This window comes from Mus musculus, chromosome 17 (assembly GCF_000001635.26).
Source record: "Mus musculus strain C57BL/6J chromosome 17, GRCm38.p6 C57BL/6J".
In the NCBI taxonomy this organism is placed as follows: Eukaryota; Metazoa; Chordata; class Mammalia; order Rodentia; family Muridae; genus Mus; species Mus musculus.
Window position 1 is genome coordinate 66,646,524 of NC_000083.6, and position 21,443 is coordinate 66,667,966.

At 42.1% G+C, this 21,443-nt stretch overlaps 1 protein-coding gene across 2 annotated transcripts in view; it reads right to left on the reverse strand.

The window, feature by feature from the left end:
• Positions 1-20,324: 20,324 nt before the first annotated feature.
• Positions 20,325-21,443, reverse strand: part of Ptprm (protein tyrosine phosphatase, receptor type, M) — a 687,644-nt gene continuing 686,525 nt past the window's right edge. For both annotated transcript variants that reach the window (NM_001357625.1, NM_008984.2), the window contains one exon: positions 20,325-21,158. In NM_001357625.1, the coding sequence (NP_001344554.1) occupies positions 21,105-21,158 (54 nt within the window). In that variant the 3' untranslated portion in view covers positions 20,325-21,104. The remainder of the gene's footprint in view (positions 21,159-21,443) is intronic.

Sequence of the window (21,443 nt, forward strand, 5' to 3'; positions counted from 1 at the left end):
TCATGATCCATTTAATTTTCATTGTAGGCTCAGGAACTATAATTCTTCATTATGTTATTTTCGGGATTGCTCTGTGGTTTATGGCGAAGTATTTAATTTGTTGGCACTGTCTAGTGATGCCATACCACTTTGTGTACAGAAAAATCTTACTCTCTATTCTTTTCCTCATCTCTCTCTCTCTCTTTCTTTCTTTCTTTCTTTCTTTCTTTCTTTCTTTCTTTCTTTCTTTCTTTCTTCTTTCTCTCTCTCTCTCTCTTTCTCTCTTTCTCTTTCTTTCTCTCTCTCTCTTTCTCTCTCTCTTCCTCTCTTTCTCTCTTCCTCTCTTTCTCTCTCTCTCTCTTTCTCCCTTTCCTTTCCTTTCCTTTCCTTTCCTTTCCTTTCCTTTCCTTTCCTTTCCTTTCCTTTTTCCCTTTCCCTTTCCCTTTCCCTTTCCCTTTTCCCTTTTCCCTTTTCCCTTTTCCCTTTTTCCTTTCCTTTCCTTTCCTTTCCTTTCCTTTCCTTTTCTTTTTTTTTTTCTTTTTTTTTCTTTTTTTTTTTTTTCCGAGACAGGGTTTCTCTGTATAGCCCTGGCTGTCCTGGAACTCACTTTGTAGACCAGGCTGGCCTCGAATTCAGAAATATGCCTGCCTCTGCCTCCCGAGTGCTGGGATTAAAGACGTGTGCCACCACGCCTGGCATATCTATTTCTTATACATAATACAAGCCACATGCTACATGAAAATCTCAAACATTTCTTATTTTCAATACTGTTTTAGAACTCATTTCTGTTGGGGGCAGAGTTCTATGTTAAAAGTTATTTCTTTTGGTCCTGTAGATTATTGTTCTGTGTTTTGGTTTGAAGTGCTGTGAAAAATGTCTCCTTCAGTTCTTAGTTTTACACAACCTCTTTGGATCTGGCTGTGTGTATACCTGTGTATTAGTCAGGGCCTCTAGAGTATCAAGATTATAGAGTGAATCTCTCTTTTTCTATCTCTACACACACATGCATACACACATGTGCATACACATACACACATGTACACACACGTGTATATCTGGGTCATATGGTGGTTCTATTTTTGCATTTTTGAGAGGTCCCCACACTGGTTCCGACAGTGGCTATGCCAGTCTAAGCTCCCACTCATAGTAAACAAGTTCCTCTTTCACGGCATCCTCTCCAGAGTTTATTGCCACCTGTTTTGATGAATTGGGATTGACATTCTGATTGGGATGAAATGGAATCTCTAAGTTTTGGTTTGCATTTCTGTGATGAGTAGACATGTTGAACTCTCGAAAACACATATTGGCTGCTTGTAATTTCTTCTTTTGAGAACTGTCTGTTTAGTTCATTGACAAATTTCTTGATTAGTGATGTTTTTTCAATATTTAAAATGTGCAGTTCTTTATATCTTATAGATATTAACCCCTCTCTGAAGTATAGCTGTGAAATATTTTCCTCTATTTTGTAGTCTAGCTGTTCATTCTGCTGATAGATCTTTTGGATGTACAGAGTCTTTTGGTTTCATATAATCCCATTTGTCAATTCCTGAGGCTATTTCTTGTACTATTGGAGTTCTTATCGATAACTCTGAAGTGTTTCCCCAATGGTACTAGTTTTAAAATAAGGTCTCTAATTTTAACTGACTTTTGTTCATTATGAGAGAGGAGGGTTCTAATTTCATCTTTGGCCCTGTATGTCTGGTTTTGCCATCACCTTTGGAGGAAAAGGCTGTCTTTTTTCCAGTGTGTGTTTTTAATATTGTTGTCAAATTCCACGGGTTTATTGTATAGTTTCACGGGTTTATTGTTGGGTTTCTGTTATCTTCTAGCGGTCTTGGTCTACATGTCTGCTTTTGTGCTGGTACCATCTGCCTTTGTCAGCCATGGCTCTGTAGCATCATTTGAAGTTAGGTAGTAGAAGCTCTCTGGCTGTGCTCTTCCTGGTTAGAATCACCCTGGACATCTGTGGTCTTTTGTATTTCCATACAAATTTTGGGATTTTTTCCCCCTCCCTGCCTGTGAAGAATGTCACTGGAACTTTGATGGGGATCATATTGAATCTGTATTTGCTTTTGCTTGCATATGGTATTTTTTTGGGGGATATTGTGAATGAAATATTTTTCCTCATTTTTTGTTAGCATATTCATTATTGTTATATTTAAAGGCTACTGACTTTAAAATTTTTTAAAGGCTACTGACTTATATATATTGATTTTGTATTATGCTACTTTACAAAAAGTGTTTATCAGACCCAAAAGTTTTTTTTTTTTGTTGGTTTTTTTTTTTTTTTTTGGTAGAGCCCATGAGACTTCAAAGTATAGACTTATGCCATTTGGAAACAGGAAAAGTTTAATCTTTGGAAGAGTTTAACTTTTTATTTTTAAGTTTTTATCACTTTTATTTATTTCTTTTGTCTTATTGATTTACCTAAGACTTCAAGAAATATATTGAAACTTCAAGCAATATATTGAATAAGAGTGGAGGGAGTGAGTGGATGCTCTTGTGTCATTGTCATATTTTAGAGGAAATGGCCTCAGTTCCCCTCAGTGAGTATAACATTGGCTACAAAGATGCTGTGTGCAGCCTTTATTGTACCGAGGTATATTTTGCCTGTTCCTAGTTTATTTAAGACATTTTCCCTTTTATTCTTCTCTCATATATTAAATGCAGGATGATCTCCCTCCTCCCAGCCCCTTCCCCTCTCCTTCCCTCTCCCCTCCCCCCTAGATCCACTCCTCTCGTTCCCTTCATAAAGGAGCAGCCTTCCTACAGATATCAACTAAACGTAGCATAACAAGTTACAATAAAACTAGGCACATACTTTTTATCAAAGCTGGACAAGGCAATCCAGATAGGAGGGCAAGAGTTCCAGAAGCAGGCAAAAGAACAAGACACAACCCTCTGCTCCCACTGTTAGGAGTCCTACAAGAACACTAAGCTACACAACTGTATTAGTAAGGGTTCGGTAGAGTCACAGACTTTCTGTAAGTTTTCTATATGTTAAGGGAATTTAATGACTTACAGTCTATAGTCCAATTAACCCAACAATTGGCAGCTGTGAGTGGGAAGTCCAAAAATCTAATAATTGCTTAGTCCCACAAGGCTAGTTGTTTCACCTGGTCTTCTGTCTAAGCTGGATCCTGAAGAAGTAGGCTCCAACAGATGTGCTGGCAAGTAAGTGCAAGCAGGTGAAGAAAAGTTAGTTGTTATCTTCCAATGATCTTTAGTAGGCTTCAAGTAGAAGGTGTGGCCCAGATTAAAGATATGCACCACCATGCCTGGACCTGAAACTTGCTCTGTCCCAGGCTAGCCTTGAACTCAGAGATCTGCTTGCCTCTGTCTCCTGGGATTAAAGGCCTGTACTACCTTTCCTGGACCTAAGCTTCTCATGGCCACTATGCCTCAAGATCTTAGTTAGAAGCCTGTGCCTTCCAGGCTCAAGATCTGGATCATAGGTGTGCCCTCCATTTCTGGATTGTAGTTCATCCCAGATGTAGTCAAGTTGACAACCAGGAATAGTCATCATAAAAACCACAACATATATGTAGAAGGCTTAGATCAGACCTATCAAGCTCCCTAATTGTTGGTTCAGTCTCCGTGAGCCCCTCTGTGTGCTACGTTCATGTTGTATCCTTGACCTCTCTGGCTCCTCAGTCCTTCTTTCCCTTTTCTGGGGTGTTCCCTGGGCTCCACCTAATGTTTGGAAGTGGATCTCTGCATGTGTTCCTATCGGTTGTCAGATAAAACCTCTCTAATGATGATTGAGCTGGGTGCCATCTATGAGTATAGCATGATATCATTAGAAATAATTTCATTGAGGTTTTATTTTCCTCTGCCAGTCATGTTTGGTTCTATCCTGGGTCTCTGGGCTATCCAGCCACTGGCTTCTAGCCCTCTAGGCGATGTTAGACATGGACCCTCTCTTACAGCATGGGTCTCATGTTGGACCAATCTTTAGTTGGCCACTCCTACAGGTTCTGGGCCACCTTTACCCCAGCACATCTGGCAGGCAGGATGAACTATAGGTAAAAGGTTTTGTGGCTGGGTTGGCGTTTCAATCCCTCCACTGAAGGCTTTACCTGGTTACAGAAGATGGCTGATTCCCCCGTTACTAGGAGATTTTGTTAGTGTCACTTGTAGATTCCAGGGAGTTTCCATTGTACGAGGTTTCTATCTTGTCCCCAAGTCACCTCTCCCAGTACTCTTTCTCCTCACCCCACAACCTGACCACTTCTGTTCCCATCACTACCTGCGAAATCTATTCTATTTCCCCTTCCCAGGGAGATCCTTGTCCCCACTTTGAGCCCCCTTGTTACTTAGCCTCTCTGGGTCTCCAAATTGCAGCATGGTTGTCCTTTGCTTACAGTTAATATACACTTATGAGTGTATACCATGTTTGTCTTTCTGGGTTTGGGTTACCACACTCAGTATAATTTTTTTCTAGTTCCATTCATTTGCTTCCCAATGTCATGGTGTCTTTTTTTTTTTTTTTTTAACAGCCGAGTAATACTCCATTGTGTAAATGTACTACATTTTCCTGATCCATTCTTTAGTTGAGAGACATCTAAGTTGTTTCTAGTTTCTGGCTATTTTGAGTAAAGCTTCTGTAAATGTAGTTAAGTATCCTTGTGGTAGGATGGAGAGTCCTTTGGATATATGCTCAGTAGTGGAATTGCTGGGTCTTGAACTCGACAGATACCCAGTTTTCTAAGAAACTGCCATATTAGTTCCCAAAGTGACTATGTATCTTTGTGCTCCTACCAACAATGGACGTGTTGCCCTTGGTCCACAACCTCTCCAGCATGAGCTGTCAATTGCATTTTTGATTTTAGCCATTCTGACAGGTGGAAGATGGAATCTCAAATTCATTTTGATTTGCATTTCCCTGATGGCTAAAGCTGTCGAACATTCCTTTAAACCTTTCTTAGCCATTTGAGATTCCCCTGTTAAGACTTCTGTTTAGATCTGTATCTGATTTTTAAGTTGGATTATTTGGTTTGTTGATGTCTTGTTTATTGAGCCCTTTATATATTTTAGATATCAGCCTTCTGTCAGATGTGGGCTTGATTGAAATCTTTTCTCATTCTGTAGGCTACAGATTTTTTTTCCCCTAATAATGGTGTCCTTTGTCTTACAGAAGCTTTTCAGTTTTGTGAGGTCCCATTTATTAATTGCTGGTCTTAGTGTCCATGATAATGGTGTTCTGTTCAGAAAGTCTTCTCTTGTTCCAATGTGTTCAAGGCTATTCTTCTCTTCTATTAGGTTCAGTGTATAATTTTATGTTGCAGTCCTTGATCCACTTGGTCTTGAGTTTTGTGCAGGGTTATAGATCTATTTGCATTCTTCTATTTACTGATATCTAGTTAGACCAGCACCATTTGTTAAAGATGCTTTCTTTTTTCCATTGCATATTTCTGGCTTCTTTAAAAAAAAAAATCATGTGTCCTTAGGTACGTGGATTTACAACAGGGTCTTCAACTTGATTTCATCAATCAGCTTCTCTGCTTTTGTGTCAAGCCATATTATTATTATTTTTTTTTATTACTATTACTTTGTAGTACATCTTGAAAGCAAGGATGGTGATACTGCCAAACGTTCTTTTATTTTACAGGACTGTTTTTAACTATCCTGGATTTTTTTACTTTTCCATATGATTTCCATATGGATTTTTTTACTTTTCAGTATTATTCTTTTAAGGTCTGTTAAGAATTGTGTTGGGGAGGCGGCCCCGTTTTCGGCTCCAGACAACCGGCCACCTTCCTGGTGAGAGCACAGGGGTCCGCCCTGCCCGAGAGGTTTCTGCCTCAGGCTCCGCGGGAGCCACCTTGGTTTCGGGACTCCGCGGAGGGCAGGCTGCACGGGTGAGGGTGTGGAATACAGAGGCCAGCAGTTTCTGGGACAGGCGAGAGCCAGAGACCTTCTGAGGCGGCGCCATTTTCAGCTCCAGACAACCGGCCACCTTCCTGGCCAAAGCAACACAGCTTCTGGGAAAGATCCTGTTTTGGGCCTTCATCTTCAGCCAGGAGGAGGTCCAAACACCAGATAACTGTGCACCTTCCCTGAAAGAGGAGAGCTTGCCTGCAGAGACTGCTCTGACCACTGAAACTCAGAGGAGAGACCTAGTCTCCCACATCTGCTGATAGAGGGTAACAAAATCACCAGAGGAACAATCTCTAAACAAAGACAACTATAACAACTAACTCCAGAGATTGCCAGATGGTGAAAGGTAAACGTAAGAATCCTACTAACAGAAACCAGGACCACTCACCATCATCAGAACCCAGAACGCCCACTTCGCCCAGTACAGGGCACCCTAACACACCTGAAAAGGTAGACCTGAATTTAAAAGCATATCTCATGATGATGGTAGAGGACATAAAGAAGGACTTTAATAACTCACTTAAGGAAATACAGGAGAACACTGCTAAAGAGTTACAAGTCCTTAAAGAAAAACAGGAAAACACAACCAAACAGGTAGAAGTCCTTATAGAAAAACAGGAAAACACATCCAAACAGATGATGGAAATGAACAAAACCATACTAGACCTAAAAAGGGAAGTAAACACAATAAAGAAAACCCAAAGTGAGGCAACGCTGGAGATAGAAACCCTAGGAAAGAAATCTGGAACCATAGATGCGAGCATCAGCAACAGAATACAAGAGATGGAAGAGAGAATCTCAGGTGCAGAAGATTCCATAGAGAACATCGGCACAACAATCAAAGAAAATGGAAAATGCAAAAAGATCCTAACTCAAAACATCCAGGAAATCCAGGACACAATGAGAAGAACAAACCTACGGATAATAGGGGTGGATGAGAATGAAGATTTTCAACTCAAAGGACCAGCAAACATCTTCAACAAAATTATTGAAGAAAACTTCCCAAATAAAGAAAGAGATGCCCATGAACATACAAGAAGCCTACAGAACTCCAAATAGACTGGGCCAGAAAAGAAATTTCTCCCGACACATAATAATCAGAACAACAAATGCACTAAATAAAGATAGAATACTAAAAGCAGTAAGGGAAAAAGGTCAAGTAACATATAAAGGCAAGCCTATCATAATTACACCAGATTTTTCACCAGAGACTATGAAAGCCAGAAGAGCCTGGACAGATGTTATACAGACATTAAGAGATCACAAATTCCAGCCCAGGCTATTATACCCAGCCAAACTCTCAATTACCATAGATGGAGAAACCAAAGTATTCCACGACAAAACTAAATTCACCCATTATCTCTCCACGAATCCAGCCCTTCAAAGGATAATAACAGAAAAACACCAATACAAGGACGGGAACCACGCCCTAGAAAAAACAAGAAGGTAATCCCTCAACAAAACTAAAAGAACACAGCCACAAGAACAGAATGCCAACTTTAACAACAAAAATAACAGGAAGCAACAATTACTTTTCCTTAATATCTCTTAATATCAATGGACTCAACTCCCCAATAAAAAGACATAGACTAACAAACTGGCTACACAAACAAGACCCAACATTTTGCTGCTTACAGGAAACTCATCTCAGAGAAAAAGATAGACACTACCTCAGAATGAAAGGCTGGAAAACAATTTTCCAAGCAAATGGTATGAAGAAACAAGCTGGAGTAGCCATTCTAATATCTAACAAAATCAACTTCCAACCCAAAATAATCAAAAAAGACAAGGAGGGGCTCTTCATACTCATCAAAGGTAAAATCCTCCAAGAGGAACGCTCAATTCTGAATATCTATGCTCCAAATACAAGGGCAGCCACATTCATTAAAGAAACTTTAGTAAAGCTCAAAGCACACATTGCACCTCACACAATAATAGTGGGAGACTTCAACACACCACTTTCACCAATGGACAGATCATGGAAACAGAAACTAAACAGGGACACAGTGAAACTAACAGAAGTGATGAAACAAATGGACTTAACAGATATCTACAGAACATTTTATTCTAAAACAAAAGGATATACCTTGTTCTCAGCACCTCATGGTACCTTCTCCAAAATTGACCACATAATTGGTCACAAAACAAGCCTCAACATATACAAAAATATTGAAATTGTCCCATGCATCCTATCAGATCACCATGGACTAAGGCTGATCTTCAATAACAAAATAAATAATAGAAAGCCAACATTCACGTGGAAACTGAACAATAGTCTTCTCAATGATACCTTGGTCAAGGAAGGAATAAAGAAAGAAATTAAGGACTTTTTGGAGTTTAATGAAAATGAAGCCACAACATACCCAAACTTATGGGACACAATGAAAGCATTCCTAAGATGAAAACTCATAGCTCTGAGTGCCTCCAAAAAGAAACTAGAGAGAGCACACATTAGCAGTTTGACAACACACCTAAAAGCTCTAGAACAAAGGGATGCAAATTCACCCAAGAGGAGTAGAAGGCAGGAAATAATCAAACTCAGGGGTGAAATCAACCAAGTGGAAACAAGAAGAACTATTCAAAGAATCAACCAATCAAGGAGCTGGTTCTTTGAGAAAATCAACAAGATTGATAAACCCTTAGCCAGGCTCACTAGAGGGCACAGGGAAAGCATCCTAATTAACAAAATCAGAAATGAAAAGGGAGACATAACAACAGATCCTGAAGAAATCCAAAACACCATCAGATCCTTCTACAAAAGGCTATACTCAACAAAACTGGAAAACCTGGATGAAATGGACAAGTTTCTAGACAGATACCAGGTACCAAAGCTAAATCAAGATCAGATTAATGATCTCAACAGTCCTATATCCCCTAAAGAAATAGAAGCAGTCATTAATAGTCTCCCAGCCAAAAAAAGCCCAGGACCAGACGGGTTTAGTGCAGAGTTCTATCAGACCTTCAAAGAAGACCTAATTCCAGTTCTTCACAAACTATTCCACAAAATAGAAACGGAAGGTACTCTACCCAACTCATTCTATGAAGCCACAATTACTCTGATACCTAAACCACAAAAAGACCCAACAAAGATAGAGAACTTCAGACCAATTTCCCTTATGAATATCAATGCAAAAATCCTCAATAAAGTTCTTGCTAACTGAATCCAAGAACATTCAAAACAATCATCCATCCTGACCAAGTAGGTTTCATCCCAGGGATGCAGGGACGGTTCAATATACGGAAATCCATCAATGTAATCCAGTATATAAACAAACTCAAAGACAAAAACCACATGATCATCTCGTTAGATGCTGAGAAAGCATTTGACAAAAATCCAACATCCATTCATGATAAAAGTCTTGGAAAGATCAGGAATTCAAGGCCCATACCTAAACATGATAAAAGCAATCTACAGCAAACCAATAGCCAACATCAAAGTAAATGGTGAGAAGCTGGAAGCAATCCCACTAAAATCAGGGACTAGACAAGGCTGTCCACTCTCGCCCTACCTATTCAACATTGTACTTGAAGTCCTAGCCAGAGCAATTAGACAACAAAAGGAGATCAAGGGGATACAAATTGGAAAGGAAGAAGTCAAAATATCACTTTTTGCAGATGATATGATAGTATATATAAGTGACCCTAAAAATTCCACCAGAGAACTCCTAAGCCTGATAAACAGCTTCAATGAAGTAGCTGGATATAAAATTAACTCAAACAAGTCAATGGCCTTTCTGTACACAAAGGATAAACAGGCTGAGAAAGAAATTAGGGAAACAACACCCTTCTCAATAGTCACAAATAATATAAAATACCTTGGCGTGACTCTAACTAAGGAAGTGAAAGATCTGTATGATAAGAACTTCAAGTCTCTAAAGAAAGAATTTAAAGAAGATCTCAGAAGATGGAAAGATCTCCCATGCTCATGGATTGGCAGGATCAACATTGTAAAAATGGCTATCTTGCCAAAAGCAATCTACAGATTCAATGCAATCCCCATCAAAATTCCAACTCAATTCTTCAACGAATTAGAAAGGGCAATCGGCAGATTCATCTGGAATAACAAAAAACCGAGGATAGCAAAAACTCTTCTCAAGGATAAAAGAACCTCTGGTGGAATCACCATGCCGGACCTAAAACTGTACTACAGAGCAATTGTGATCAAAACTGCATGGTAATGATATAGTGACAGACAAGTAGACCAATGGAACAGAATTGAAGATCCAGAGATGAATCCACACAACTATGGTCACTTGATCTTTGACAAGGGAGCTAAAACCATCCAGTGGAAAAAAGACAGCATTTTCAACAAATGGTGCAGGCACAACTGGCGGTTATCATGTAGAAGAATGAGAATTGATCCATTTCTATCTCCTTGTACTAAGGTCAAATCTAAGTGGATTAAGGAACTCCACATAAAACCAGTGACACTGAAACTTATAGAGGAGAAAGTAGGGAAAAGCCTCGAAGATATGGGTACAGGGGAAAAATTCCTGAATAGAACAGCAATGGCTTGTGCTGTAAGATCAAGAATCGATAAATGGGACCTCATAAAATTGCAAAGCTTCTGCAAAACAAAAGACACCGTCAATAAGACAAAAAGGCCACCAACAGATTGGGAAAGGATCTTTACCTATCCCAAATTGGATAGGGGACTAATATCCAACATATATATAAAGAACTCAAAAAGGTGGACTCCAGAAAATCAAATAACCCCATTAAAAAATGGGGCTCAGAGCTAAACAAAGAATTCTCACCCGAGGAATACCGAATGGCAGAGAAACACCTGAAAAAATGTTCAACATCCTTAATCATCAGGGAAATGCAAATCAAAACAACCCTGAGATTCCACTTCACTCCAGTCAGAATGGCTAAGATCAAAAACTCAGTTGACAGCAGATGCTGGCAAGGATGTGGAGAAAGGGGAACACTCCTCCATTGTTGGTGGGATTGTAAGCTTATACAACCACTCTGGAAATCAGTCTGGCGGTTCCTCAGAAAATTGGACATAGTACTACCGGAGGATCCCGCCAGTACCTCTCCTGGGCATATATCCAGAAGATGTCCCAACCGGTAAGAAGGACACATGCGCCACTATGTTCATAGCAGCCTTGTTTATAATAGCCAGAAGCTGGAAAGAACCCAGATGCCCCTCAACAGAGGAATGGATACAGAAAATGTGGTACATTTACCCAATGGCATACTACTCAGCTATTAAAAAAATGAATTTATGAAATTCCTAGGCAAATGGATGGACCTGGAGGGTATCATCCTGAGTGAGGTAACCCAATCAATCACAAAGGAACTCGCAGAATATGTACTCACTGATAAGTGGATATTAGCCCAGAAACTTAGGATACCCAAGATATAAGATACAACTTGCCAAACGCATGAAATTCAAGAAGAACGAAGACCAAAGTGTGGACACTTTACCCTTTCTTAGAAATGGGAACAAAACACCCATGGAAGGAGTTACAGAGACAAAATTTGGAGCTGTGATGAAAGGATGGATCATCTAGTGATTGCCATATGCAGGGATCCATCCCATAATTAGCTTCCAAATGCTGACACCATTGAATACATTAGCAAGATTTTGCTGAAAGGACCTAGATATAGCTCTCTCTTGTGAGACTATGCCGGGGCCTAGCAAACACAGAAGTGGATGATCACAGTCAGCTATTGGATGGGTCACACGGCCCCCAATGGAGGAGCTAGAGAAATTACCCAAGGAGCTAAAGGGAACTGCAACCCTATAGGTGGAACAACAATATGAACTAACCAGTACCCCGGAGCTCTTGTCTCTAGTTGCATATGTATCAAAAGATGGCCTAGTCGGCCATCACTGCAAAGAGAGGCCCATTGGACTTGCAAACTTTATATGCCCCAGTACAGGGGAACACCTGGGCCAAAAAGTGGGAGTGGGTGGGTAGGGGATTGGTGGGGTGGGTATGGGGGACTTTTGGGATAGCATTGAAAATGTAAACGAGGAAAATACTTAATAAAAAAAAAGAAAAAAAAAGAATTGTGTTGGAATTTTGATGGGGATTGTATTAAACCTGTAGATTGCTTTTGAGAAGATGGCAATTTTTACTAGGTTTATCTTACCAATCCATGAGCATGGGAAATTCTTTTCTTCAAAACTTGAATTATAAAGTTATGTTGAAATTTGTCAAATGCATTTTATGCCTATACTGATACGATCATGTGATTTCTGTCTTTAAGCATATGAATACGATGTTGCGTTTGTCTACTTGCACAGGTTGAACCAATCTTGCATTGCTAGAATGAAATCTGCTTGCTTGTGATATATGATCCTCCTACTTGATTCTGAATTCAGCTTGTGGATATCTTGCTATTTGGGGTTATTTTGTCTTCATAGAATATATTTTGTCTTAGTTCTTTGCAGGAAACTTTGAGAAGTGCTGGTATGAGACTTCTCTTGAAAATCTGGTAGAATTCAGGAGTATATACACCAAACTCTCTTTGTGGAGACATTTTAAATTCCTGCTTTGATATCATTGTTTGTTATGGGTCTGTTGAGATGATTTCTTCTGGCTCTAAATTCATAGGTTATATACATTTGAAATTTGTTCATTTCTTGTAGCCTTTCCAACTTTGGGCAGTAAAAGTTTTCAAAGTATTCTCTGATGATCTTCTGGATTTTGTTGGAGTCAGTTGTCAAATCTTTTTATATCTCTGATGACATTAATTTGTATCCTCTTGCTCTTTTGGTTATCTTGGCTAGGGCTTGATAAATCTTTCAGAGAACCAATTCTGTCTGGTTAATTATATGTTTTTTTTTATTAAAACTTATTTCATTAATTTCTCCTGTAATGTCTGTTATTTCTTGCCATCTGCTGCACTCTGGGTTTGCTGCCTCTTGCTGTTTTAGAGCTTTGAGGCATATCATTATTTTAGATCTCTCTGATTTTTCAAGCACAAGCAGTTACAGCTGTGAGGTTTGCTCTTAGAACTGCCTTGGCTAAATCCCAGAAGTTCTGGTAGGTTGTGGTCTCGTTTTCATTTGAGTCTACAAATTTTTCAACGTTCCTCTCTCATTTCCACAATAGCCCACTGTTCATTCAGAAGTGTGTGGTGCAGCTTCCCCGTTCCTGTGCATGGTCTGAGCTTGCTTGATGCTGATTTATGGTTTTACCTCACCATGGGCTGGTAGGATGCTGGGGTTTATGTTGAATTTGTCTTTATTACAGCTTGCTTTGTGGCTTACAAAGTGGCCAATTTTACCATCAGTTTCATGCGCTGCTGCAAAGAGTTTATTTGTATTCTCTGTTGTATGGGATGTTTGGGAACTACTTAACTGAGTCCAACTGATCCCATATAAATTAAATTTTTTATTACATTCATTTTGTGTATTTGTGCATGTATGTGGATGTGCATGCCACTCTACACACGTGGAGGGCGTTTGAGGGTCAGGTTTCTCCTTCCGCTGTGTGTATCTGGGGGATCAAACTCAGGTCATTAGGCCCTTGGTGGCAGATGTCTTTACTGTCTGAGATATTTCATTGCCCAAAATCTGCTGTAATCTAGCTTTCTTTGTTGTTTTTTTTTCACTAGGAATACTTATCAAGATGTGAGAATAAAGTCTCTCATTATTGTGTACAGACCTGTGTGATATTTATGCCCGTGAGTGTTTGTTTAATGAAACAGGGGTTCCAAGATTTGGTGAATATTTATAGTAGCTGTATCCTCTTGCTAAATTTCCTTTTATTAATATGCGGTGTTTCTCTTTTCCAATTTTTGGTTTGGTTTAAGGTCTTAACAGATTTAAGAGAATTGCTATACTAGCCTGTGTCTGTTTGCTTGGTAGATTGATTTCCAATGTGTGACTTTCAGTTGATGAATATTTTTCTGAGCAATATTTGTTTCTTGGAGACAGTAGATGATTAGGTCACCTTTCTTGATCTAGGTTGTTAGCTTTTGTTTTTTTTTAACTCTAAGGTTTTCGTTTAAGGTTTGCTATTGTTCATTTTAAATAGACGTTGCATTTATTTGTGTGTGGATGTGTGTGGATGGGTGGGCACATGCCCCAGCATGTATGTCAACATCAAAGCGTACCTTGTAGGAGTGAATCCTTGTCTTTCATGTTGGTCTTGGGGATCACACACAGGTTGCCACACCTGACAGCAACTGCTTTTCCTTACAAGTCATCTCAGGAGCCCAGCTTTGTTTACTAATTTTTTTATTCGTTGTTCTGACTGGCTGGTTGATTGATGTTGTTTTCTTTGTCTCCTGATGGTGTTGGATGACTGCTGAATTTCTGCGTTGGATATATTCTGATTCCTTCCCATTCTCCTCTGGTCATCTGTTGCCATCATAGGACTGTATTCTTTCCTGTTCTTGTGTTCGGAACTATCTTTCTTCTTTCCTGTTTTCTTGTCCCCATCCTTCTTCTTGTCCTCTTCCTCCTGCTCGTCGTCTCTCTTCTTATGTATACAGCATTCCTTTAAGAGTTTTCTGCAGTTCTGGCTTAGTTGTCATAAATGGCCTAAACTTGTGTTTGCCTTGAAGTATTCCTATTTCTCCATCAACTTTAAGAGAACGTTGTTGGGTGTGGCAGTCCTGGGAGACAGTCATTTACTCTCAGGGACTGAAATGTGTCATGTTTTCCTCTTATGGCTTTTAGTATTACTTCTTTACTCTGTATTTTTGACATCTTGATTATGCCACCTCACGGAGTTCTCTGCTGCTCACGTTTATATGGGGTTCTAAATGCTTCTTATTTTTGGATATCTATTTCTTTCTTCAAGTTTGGGAAATTCTAGGCTGTAATTTCACCAAATGGCTTGTCTGAGCCATTTAGATTTTATCTTTAAGTCAATTTCATTGGGAGCCATTACCATAGGATTGACAGCTGTTGGAGATGTGTTGCTTTGGCATCTCACGTTTCTTGTTTTTTTTTTTTTTTGTTTTTTGTTTTTTTTTTTAAACTTGCTCATCTCGAGTTAGATGGTTGGCTATGGATATTGTTGTTCCTTTAATGCAGGTCACCTATTTTTTTGTCTTCTTTTAGGGGAGGCATTTGTAGTGTTTGGAAGAGACTAGGTTTAGTATAGTTTGTGTAGTGTTTTCTCTGTTAGACTGGTGGTCTAAGCAGTGGGCTCTATCGAGTCTGTCTTTGTAGGCTGAGTTCTTTCTTCAGAAACAACCACTGTCTAGTGGTTAACCCATTCTGATGAGAGTCTGACAAAGTGACAAGATCCTGGAAAAGTGGGGGATGGGTTCCCCACTTTAAAATTAGATTCTTTTTTTTTTTTTTTTTAAGATTTATTTATTATTATATGTAAGTACACTGTAGCTGTCTTCAGACACACCAGAAGAGGGAGTCAGATCTTGTTACGGATGGTTGTGAGCCACCATGTGGTTGCTGGGATTTGAACTCTGGACCTTCGGAAGAGCAGTCGGGTGCTCTTACCTGTTGAGCCATCTCACCAGCGGGTTCCCCACTTTAAAATCAGACCTTAGAATTAAAACATTGAGCCTTAATCAGAGAGCTTTGTCTTAGCTCTTTATTTCTCTCATCATCCTTCCCATCCATCCCCAGCTTTCCTTTCAGGAACCCAGGAACCCATGGCTGCTGGCGGCTACAGCAGGAGGCTATGAAATGGATACTTAATGGGTACTGGTTGTTCTAGAGAATTAAGGGACCCCAATAGTACTGTGAATGCTAATGCTAGTTATTGCAGATACAAGTAGAAAGAAGGAGGAGGAGGAGGAAGAGGAAGAAGAAAGGAGAAAGAGGAGGAAGAGGAGGAGAAGGAGGAGGAGGAGCAGAAGGATGAGGAGGATGAGGAGGAGGAGGAGGAGGAGGAGGAGGAGGAGGAGGAGGAGAATAAAAACCAACCCTGTGCTTAAAATTAGGTTTCTAGTCAAGAGGTGGAGACAGGACACATACAGAGAAATGGGAATAACAGAGGCAAAGGAAAAGTGAGAGAAGTTTTGGTTCAGGGTAGACTACAAAGACAGGGTAGGATAAAAAAAAATGTACTCAATATCTGTAGACCAGGCTAGTTTCTGGGTGTTGGGAGGTATAAGGGGACAGGGAGGGGCGGGGAGGGAGAAGGTCTGAATCCTGTCAACAGCGGTGATGAGTAGGGACCATGCTAGTGCTAAGGAATTCTATAGATGAAGAGTTGCTGTGTGGGGTGCTGGGTGGAGACACAGAGAGGCGAGTGCTGATCTCCTGTGTCCCCTCTTACAGATGCCTTGCACTAACTTTCTAGACGTTACTCTTGGCAGTACTCTATGTTGACTGCTCCCAATCAAGTTCTTCTCTAGCGGATCCCTACCTTCACTTCTGTTGAAGTCTTCTTGTGATAATCGCCTCTGTTCTGTAATCTGGGGGGGGGGGGATGTTGAGATAAACCCTGCCTAGCAAAGGTAGCTGGGAACCCCATCCCACAGGGCTCGGAGCAATGGGCAGCTTAGTTTCCTTGGCTATAATTAGCCATTTGCTTCAGGCTTCCATCCTTCCCAGAAGTTCCCTTTCTTCTACATTTGTGTGTATTGGGTCAGATGTTTCTAACCAGAAGCAGCAGCAACCCGTTTTTCTACTAGCCCACGAGCTCCCTCTGCTTCCAAAGTGGGTGGTGGTGGTGTTTGTGTGTGTGTGTGTGTGTGTGTGTGAGAGAGAGAGAGAGAGAGAGAGAGAGAGAGAGAGAGAGAGAGAGAGGTGGGGGGAGATGTCCTGGAGCTGCATTTGTGGGCAGAGCTGTTGTGCATTGCTGGTGAGCGCCCATAGATTGAGGCCACCCCTTTCCCTTGCAGCCAGTCCATTTCCACAATGCCCCTCTCTGTGTTCTTGTGCTTCTCTGCACTGTATTGTTTCACAGTGAGGGTTTGCCCTGTTCAAAAAGGATGATGATATGGAGCTGTTATGTTCCCTCTTCTCAGGGATGCTCAGAGCACTGGGCTGCACCCCATCCTCTGTTTACTCCTCATAGGACCTGCCTCTTCTCTCTCACATTTCTGACTCTGTTCCTCCATGCTGTTCTCTGGCATGCAGCACTCCTCAGCTTGACAGCATAACTGAGGTGGCCACGGGTACAGTAGTGGTAGAACCAGTGGTAGGCAGGAATCCTTGCTGGGCTGTCGGGACATGGAGCTGCACAGATTCACAGTGATCATCAGTATAACTGCTTGGAGAGTCACAGGCATGCTCTTCTCACAGGGGCACTGGGAAGGGCTCTTGTACTGATTTTCAGCAAAGTCATAGACAATGGACTGTCAGAGAGGTTCAGGGAGACTCAGAAAAGGGGGCCCTAGAAGATATGAGAAGAGAGGAGGATTTGTAACAGAGAGTTGGCCTCTCTCATTTGCAAGGCTGGAGGCTTCCTCTGTGTACTGAAAGTTACAAGTCACAACAATGCTGCCAGGGTGCATCGGAAGCCAGAAAAAGCTGCAAGATGCCCATAATTTTCTATTCTGCTAAAAGGTAGAATAAAGTAAAAGGGGATTAAAGATAAAGAGATGTAAATGGAGAGGGGCTTGCTGGCTTCAGTGTGTGCCTGGCATGCAGGGGCTGTCTGAGGAAGTGGGTTGTTCCACTAAGATCTCAGCTTACTTTGCATCGGCTCAAAGATTTCTCTTTTCAACTAGGGTTAGGGAGCAGAACTTATTACTTGGTAGAGGAGAGTCCAGGAGAATCCATTCCCACCGCCAAGTCCCAGGTTGTATGTATTGGGTGCTGGTATCCAACTCTTTTCTGGCTTCCAGAGAGAGAACTTCCAAGAGGTACAGACAGAGCATCATTTTAGTCATTTAGGAACCTATGGAGGAATAGCAGGATGGTGAGAACTCATCCTTTTGGAGGAGCCCGAGTCTAGGACCTTGAGCGTGGACTTAAGGCACAGCTCTGGCAGTTTCTTCTGAGAACAGATGTCTTAATAGGGTTTTACTGCTGTGAAGAGAGACCATGACCAAGGCAAGTCTTATAAATGATAATATTTAATTGGGGCTGGTTTACAGGTTCAGAGGTTCAGTCCATTATCATCAAGGAGGGGACATGGTGGTATCCAGGCAGGCATGATGCAGAAGGAGCTGAGAGTTCTACATTCTCATCTGAAGGCTGCTAGCAGGATACTGGCTTCCAGGCAGGTAGGATGAGGGTCTTAAAGCCCACATCCACAGTTGTGGGGTAAAAAAATGGGGTCCCGAGTCTGCTTGGGGCTAGGGCCAACACAGGGAGTTTACTGCACTGTGGACCTCATAGAACCACTGGGCAGGCATTGGACTGTGGGAAGCTGTGGGATTCCGCCCCAGGGGTGGGGAAGGGCGCAGTCTGGGGTCACTGAGGACCTGCCATAGTTGGGCTTGGACTATCGGGCACCACAGACCGCTGGGCACCTCAGAAGTACCAGTTCTGTTGTCTCTGGGCTGCACGGAGGCCCAGGACGACGGATTCTTGCTCTCTGAAGAGCTGAGAACAAAGTGGGAACCCCTAGGCAGAGTCTGGCCTGGGGCGGGGGGCCGCGGGGGGCGAAGAGAAAAGGGCACGGAGGAGAGCTCTGACAGGTTACCACAGGGAGGGGAGAGTCTGGCTAGCTCAGGTGGCTAGCTCAGCGGGCTGCTTGGTTTGGCTGACAGCTGTGGTTTGAGCGCAGGGAGGCTTCCCAGTGGGAACTCGTGGCTCCTTAGAGGGAAACCAGATCCATTGCTCCAGCAGGATCCAGGTGAGAAGAGGCAGTCCATGGTTTTAAATTGTTTATTGTAGAAAGGCAGAGAGAGGAAGGGAGTAGAGAAACAGAGGCCAGCTGTGGCCATGTGGCGATGGGGGGGGGGGGGGGGAAGGGAAGGTGGAGAGAGGGGGAGCAAGAGTAAGAGCAAGAGGATAAGAGGTAAGAGAGTAAGAGATGAGGGAGAGAGGAGTGGGCAAGCAGTGCCTTTTATAGTGGGCTGAGGCTATCTGGGTATTGCCAGGTAGCTGTGGGGGTGGAGTCTGGATAGAATACCAGGAGGTTGGGGCACTGCCTGTGTGACTGATGGCCACACCTCTCTCTGCAGGGGGTTGTTGGGGGCTGTAGCTACTGACAGGAGTCAGGGGCCGTAGTAGAACTCTTACTGTCCCATGAAAGCAGAAGTCACCACCCACTAGGTTTCCGGGGTTCCAGGCTGTAATGGTCTCACACATAGTGACATATATACTCAAACAGGGCCACACCTTCTAATAGCACCACTCCCTGGGCTGAGCATATACAAACCATGACAGCAGATAAGGTCCCCTCACAGTGAGGCAGGATCTGGAGACATTGGTAGCAATCAAGGGTAGGTGGCCTGCTCAGTTGAGCAAAGAAGGGGCCTGATATCAACTTCTATCCTCTTCTTGGCACCCTCCATTTACTCTGTCCTTGGTCGCCAAGCTCCCCAGGTAAGAGAGCAAGCAACCTTCCACTTGCTCCAGTGATGATGGCTCTACTTTCCTAGACCGTTCTGATGCTACTACTGCCTTTCGCTTCCCTTGAGCTCTGAAGGAATTTTGAGCCTACTAAGTAGTGTGCCTTTAGTTAATATTTTCCAAGGGAGTCACTCCACCTGTCAGATGACATGCACAGGCCTCCCTAGATCATGGTGTGGACAGGACCTACCTCTGCACAGGATGGTAGCTGATGCAGGTTATCACCCAAGAGAGGCTGGTCTCCATCAGCTACTGGTAATCCTTTAACACTGCTTGAAACAGTTTCCATTTAATGCTCCCGCCCACATTACACCTGCCTTGGGCTTTGAGTTAAAAGAATGGCACATGATGTTCAGTTACCATGTTCCAACACACAGTGACCTTTCCTCCTGGTAGGACCCTTCAGTTTATCTATCTGTCCTGCTTTAATTAAACATACTGATTGGATAATCATGTAAAAGTTGCTCTCTCAGCACAGTTCAGGTTTAGATAAGGAATGGAGGGATGCCCGAGGTGAGACAGGAGGGCTTGTGTTACTCCAGGTCAGAAAATTCCTGCTCTGGCCCTTGTCTCCATTCTGTGCAGCTAGCTCTGCATTTCTACCCCAAGGTAAACACTGAAACACATTTCCTAAGCACAGGGAAGGCCACACCCACACAGTCCCAGGGTTTGAAGCTCTACCTGCACCAGGCAAACAGGCTGCTAGGATGTGAATACCCACTCCAAAACTCATGTGGACAGTAAACTGTCAGACACTCTGGGAGGTCTGGGTTTTAATGGGTGGCCTTGAATGGGCTATGGCCATTACTGTGGGAGTGGCTTTATTACAGAAGCCATCTCTTGCTCCATCTCTCCTGTGCATGCTTGCCCTTTCAGCCTCTCACCATGAGGCCTCGATATCTGCATGATGTATGTTTCTCTATAAGCTAACCACCTATCAGAAGTGAAACATGGACCAAGACAAGGTTCCAGGTGCAAGCTTTCTCTGACTGGAGGGGTCTGAGGGGTGTGGCTTCCACCACCTATTATTGGGACACTAGCAATACAGCAAGAGTGGGTCAAGGGTCATAATTTATTGAGTTGAGAAGTCACAAAAAGTTAACATCATACAATCCGTCATTTCTTGGGCTTAGTAAAAATGATTGCCACCCACTGTGCGTCACAAAAAATTCTTTTAATGAATAAATAATTTGATGAAATCAAAAATATTTACAATATAAACAAATGGGAAAGCTTTGGATCTGTGACTGACCGGGTTACATTTTGAATGGAGGCCTCCCCAGCTTTTCTCTCTGAACCCATATAAATCCGCTAGAAACAACAACTCATACAATGTGTCCTTGTACATTACATCTTTATCTGTTAGTCTCTGAAAGCTATATAATCTTATATTATGCAACATGTTAAAATACAAATATTAACTAAAAGAATATATTATCATAATGCCAGGTAGCATTCTCCACAGAACGAAAACATACACTCAGTTGTAACAATGACAAAGGGTCACAGCCACAAAAAAAATACCCCAAAAGGTACAAATTCCTTCATAAGAATATAGTTGTGCTCTTCGATTGACCACATATCTACGCTGCTCTAACAGGGCCAGTGGTAAGGAGTCCAGTCTCTGGGACTGTCTGCTGGGGTCTGATCACGCAGCAGCATTACAGGGAACTGGGCAGTGCAAGCAGTTTTAGAAACACTTTCTTGGGCTCTTAAAAAAGAGCCAATTATGCAAAGCAAAATAAGCATACTGACAGTTCTGATCGTCACGGACACTGTAGAACTCCTTGACTTGGTGGTAGGAAGGGATTCCTCTGCGGGGCTGCTGATGCTGTCAGCCCGAATTCAGGTACTCCAGGGCCACCTCATAGCAGAACTTGTACTGATCCTGGAAGGGAAGGCGAGAATGAATGTCAGCATCCCTGCCAAAGCTGCCTGTGTCAGAGCAATTACAGCAGGCGAGGATTCTTAATTGCAACACAAACCGATAAAGCTATGAACCCACAATGAATCAGAAAGTAACAGTTTTGAGCCACAGTGTATCCATTGATGATGCTTCTCCACAAAGCCTGGAGAATTGCAGTGTTTGTGTGCATTATTGCTCTGGGAGGGGGGAGCTGTGCAGCGGAAGATGCTTGGGTTCTTCATGCCATTTAATATCAGAAAAAGAATT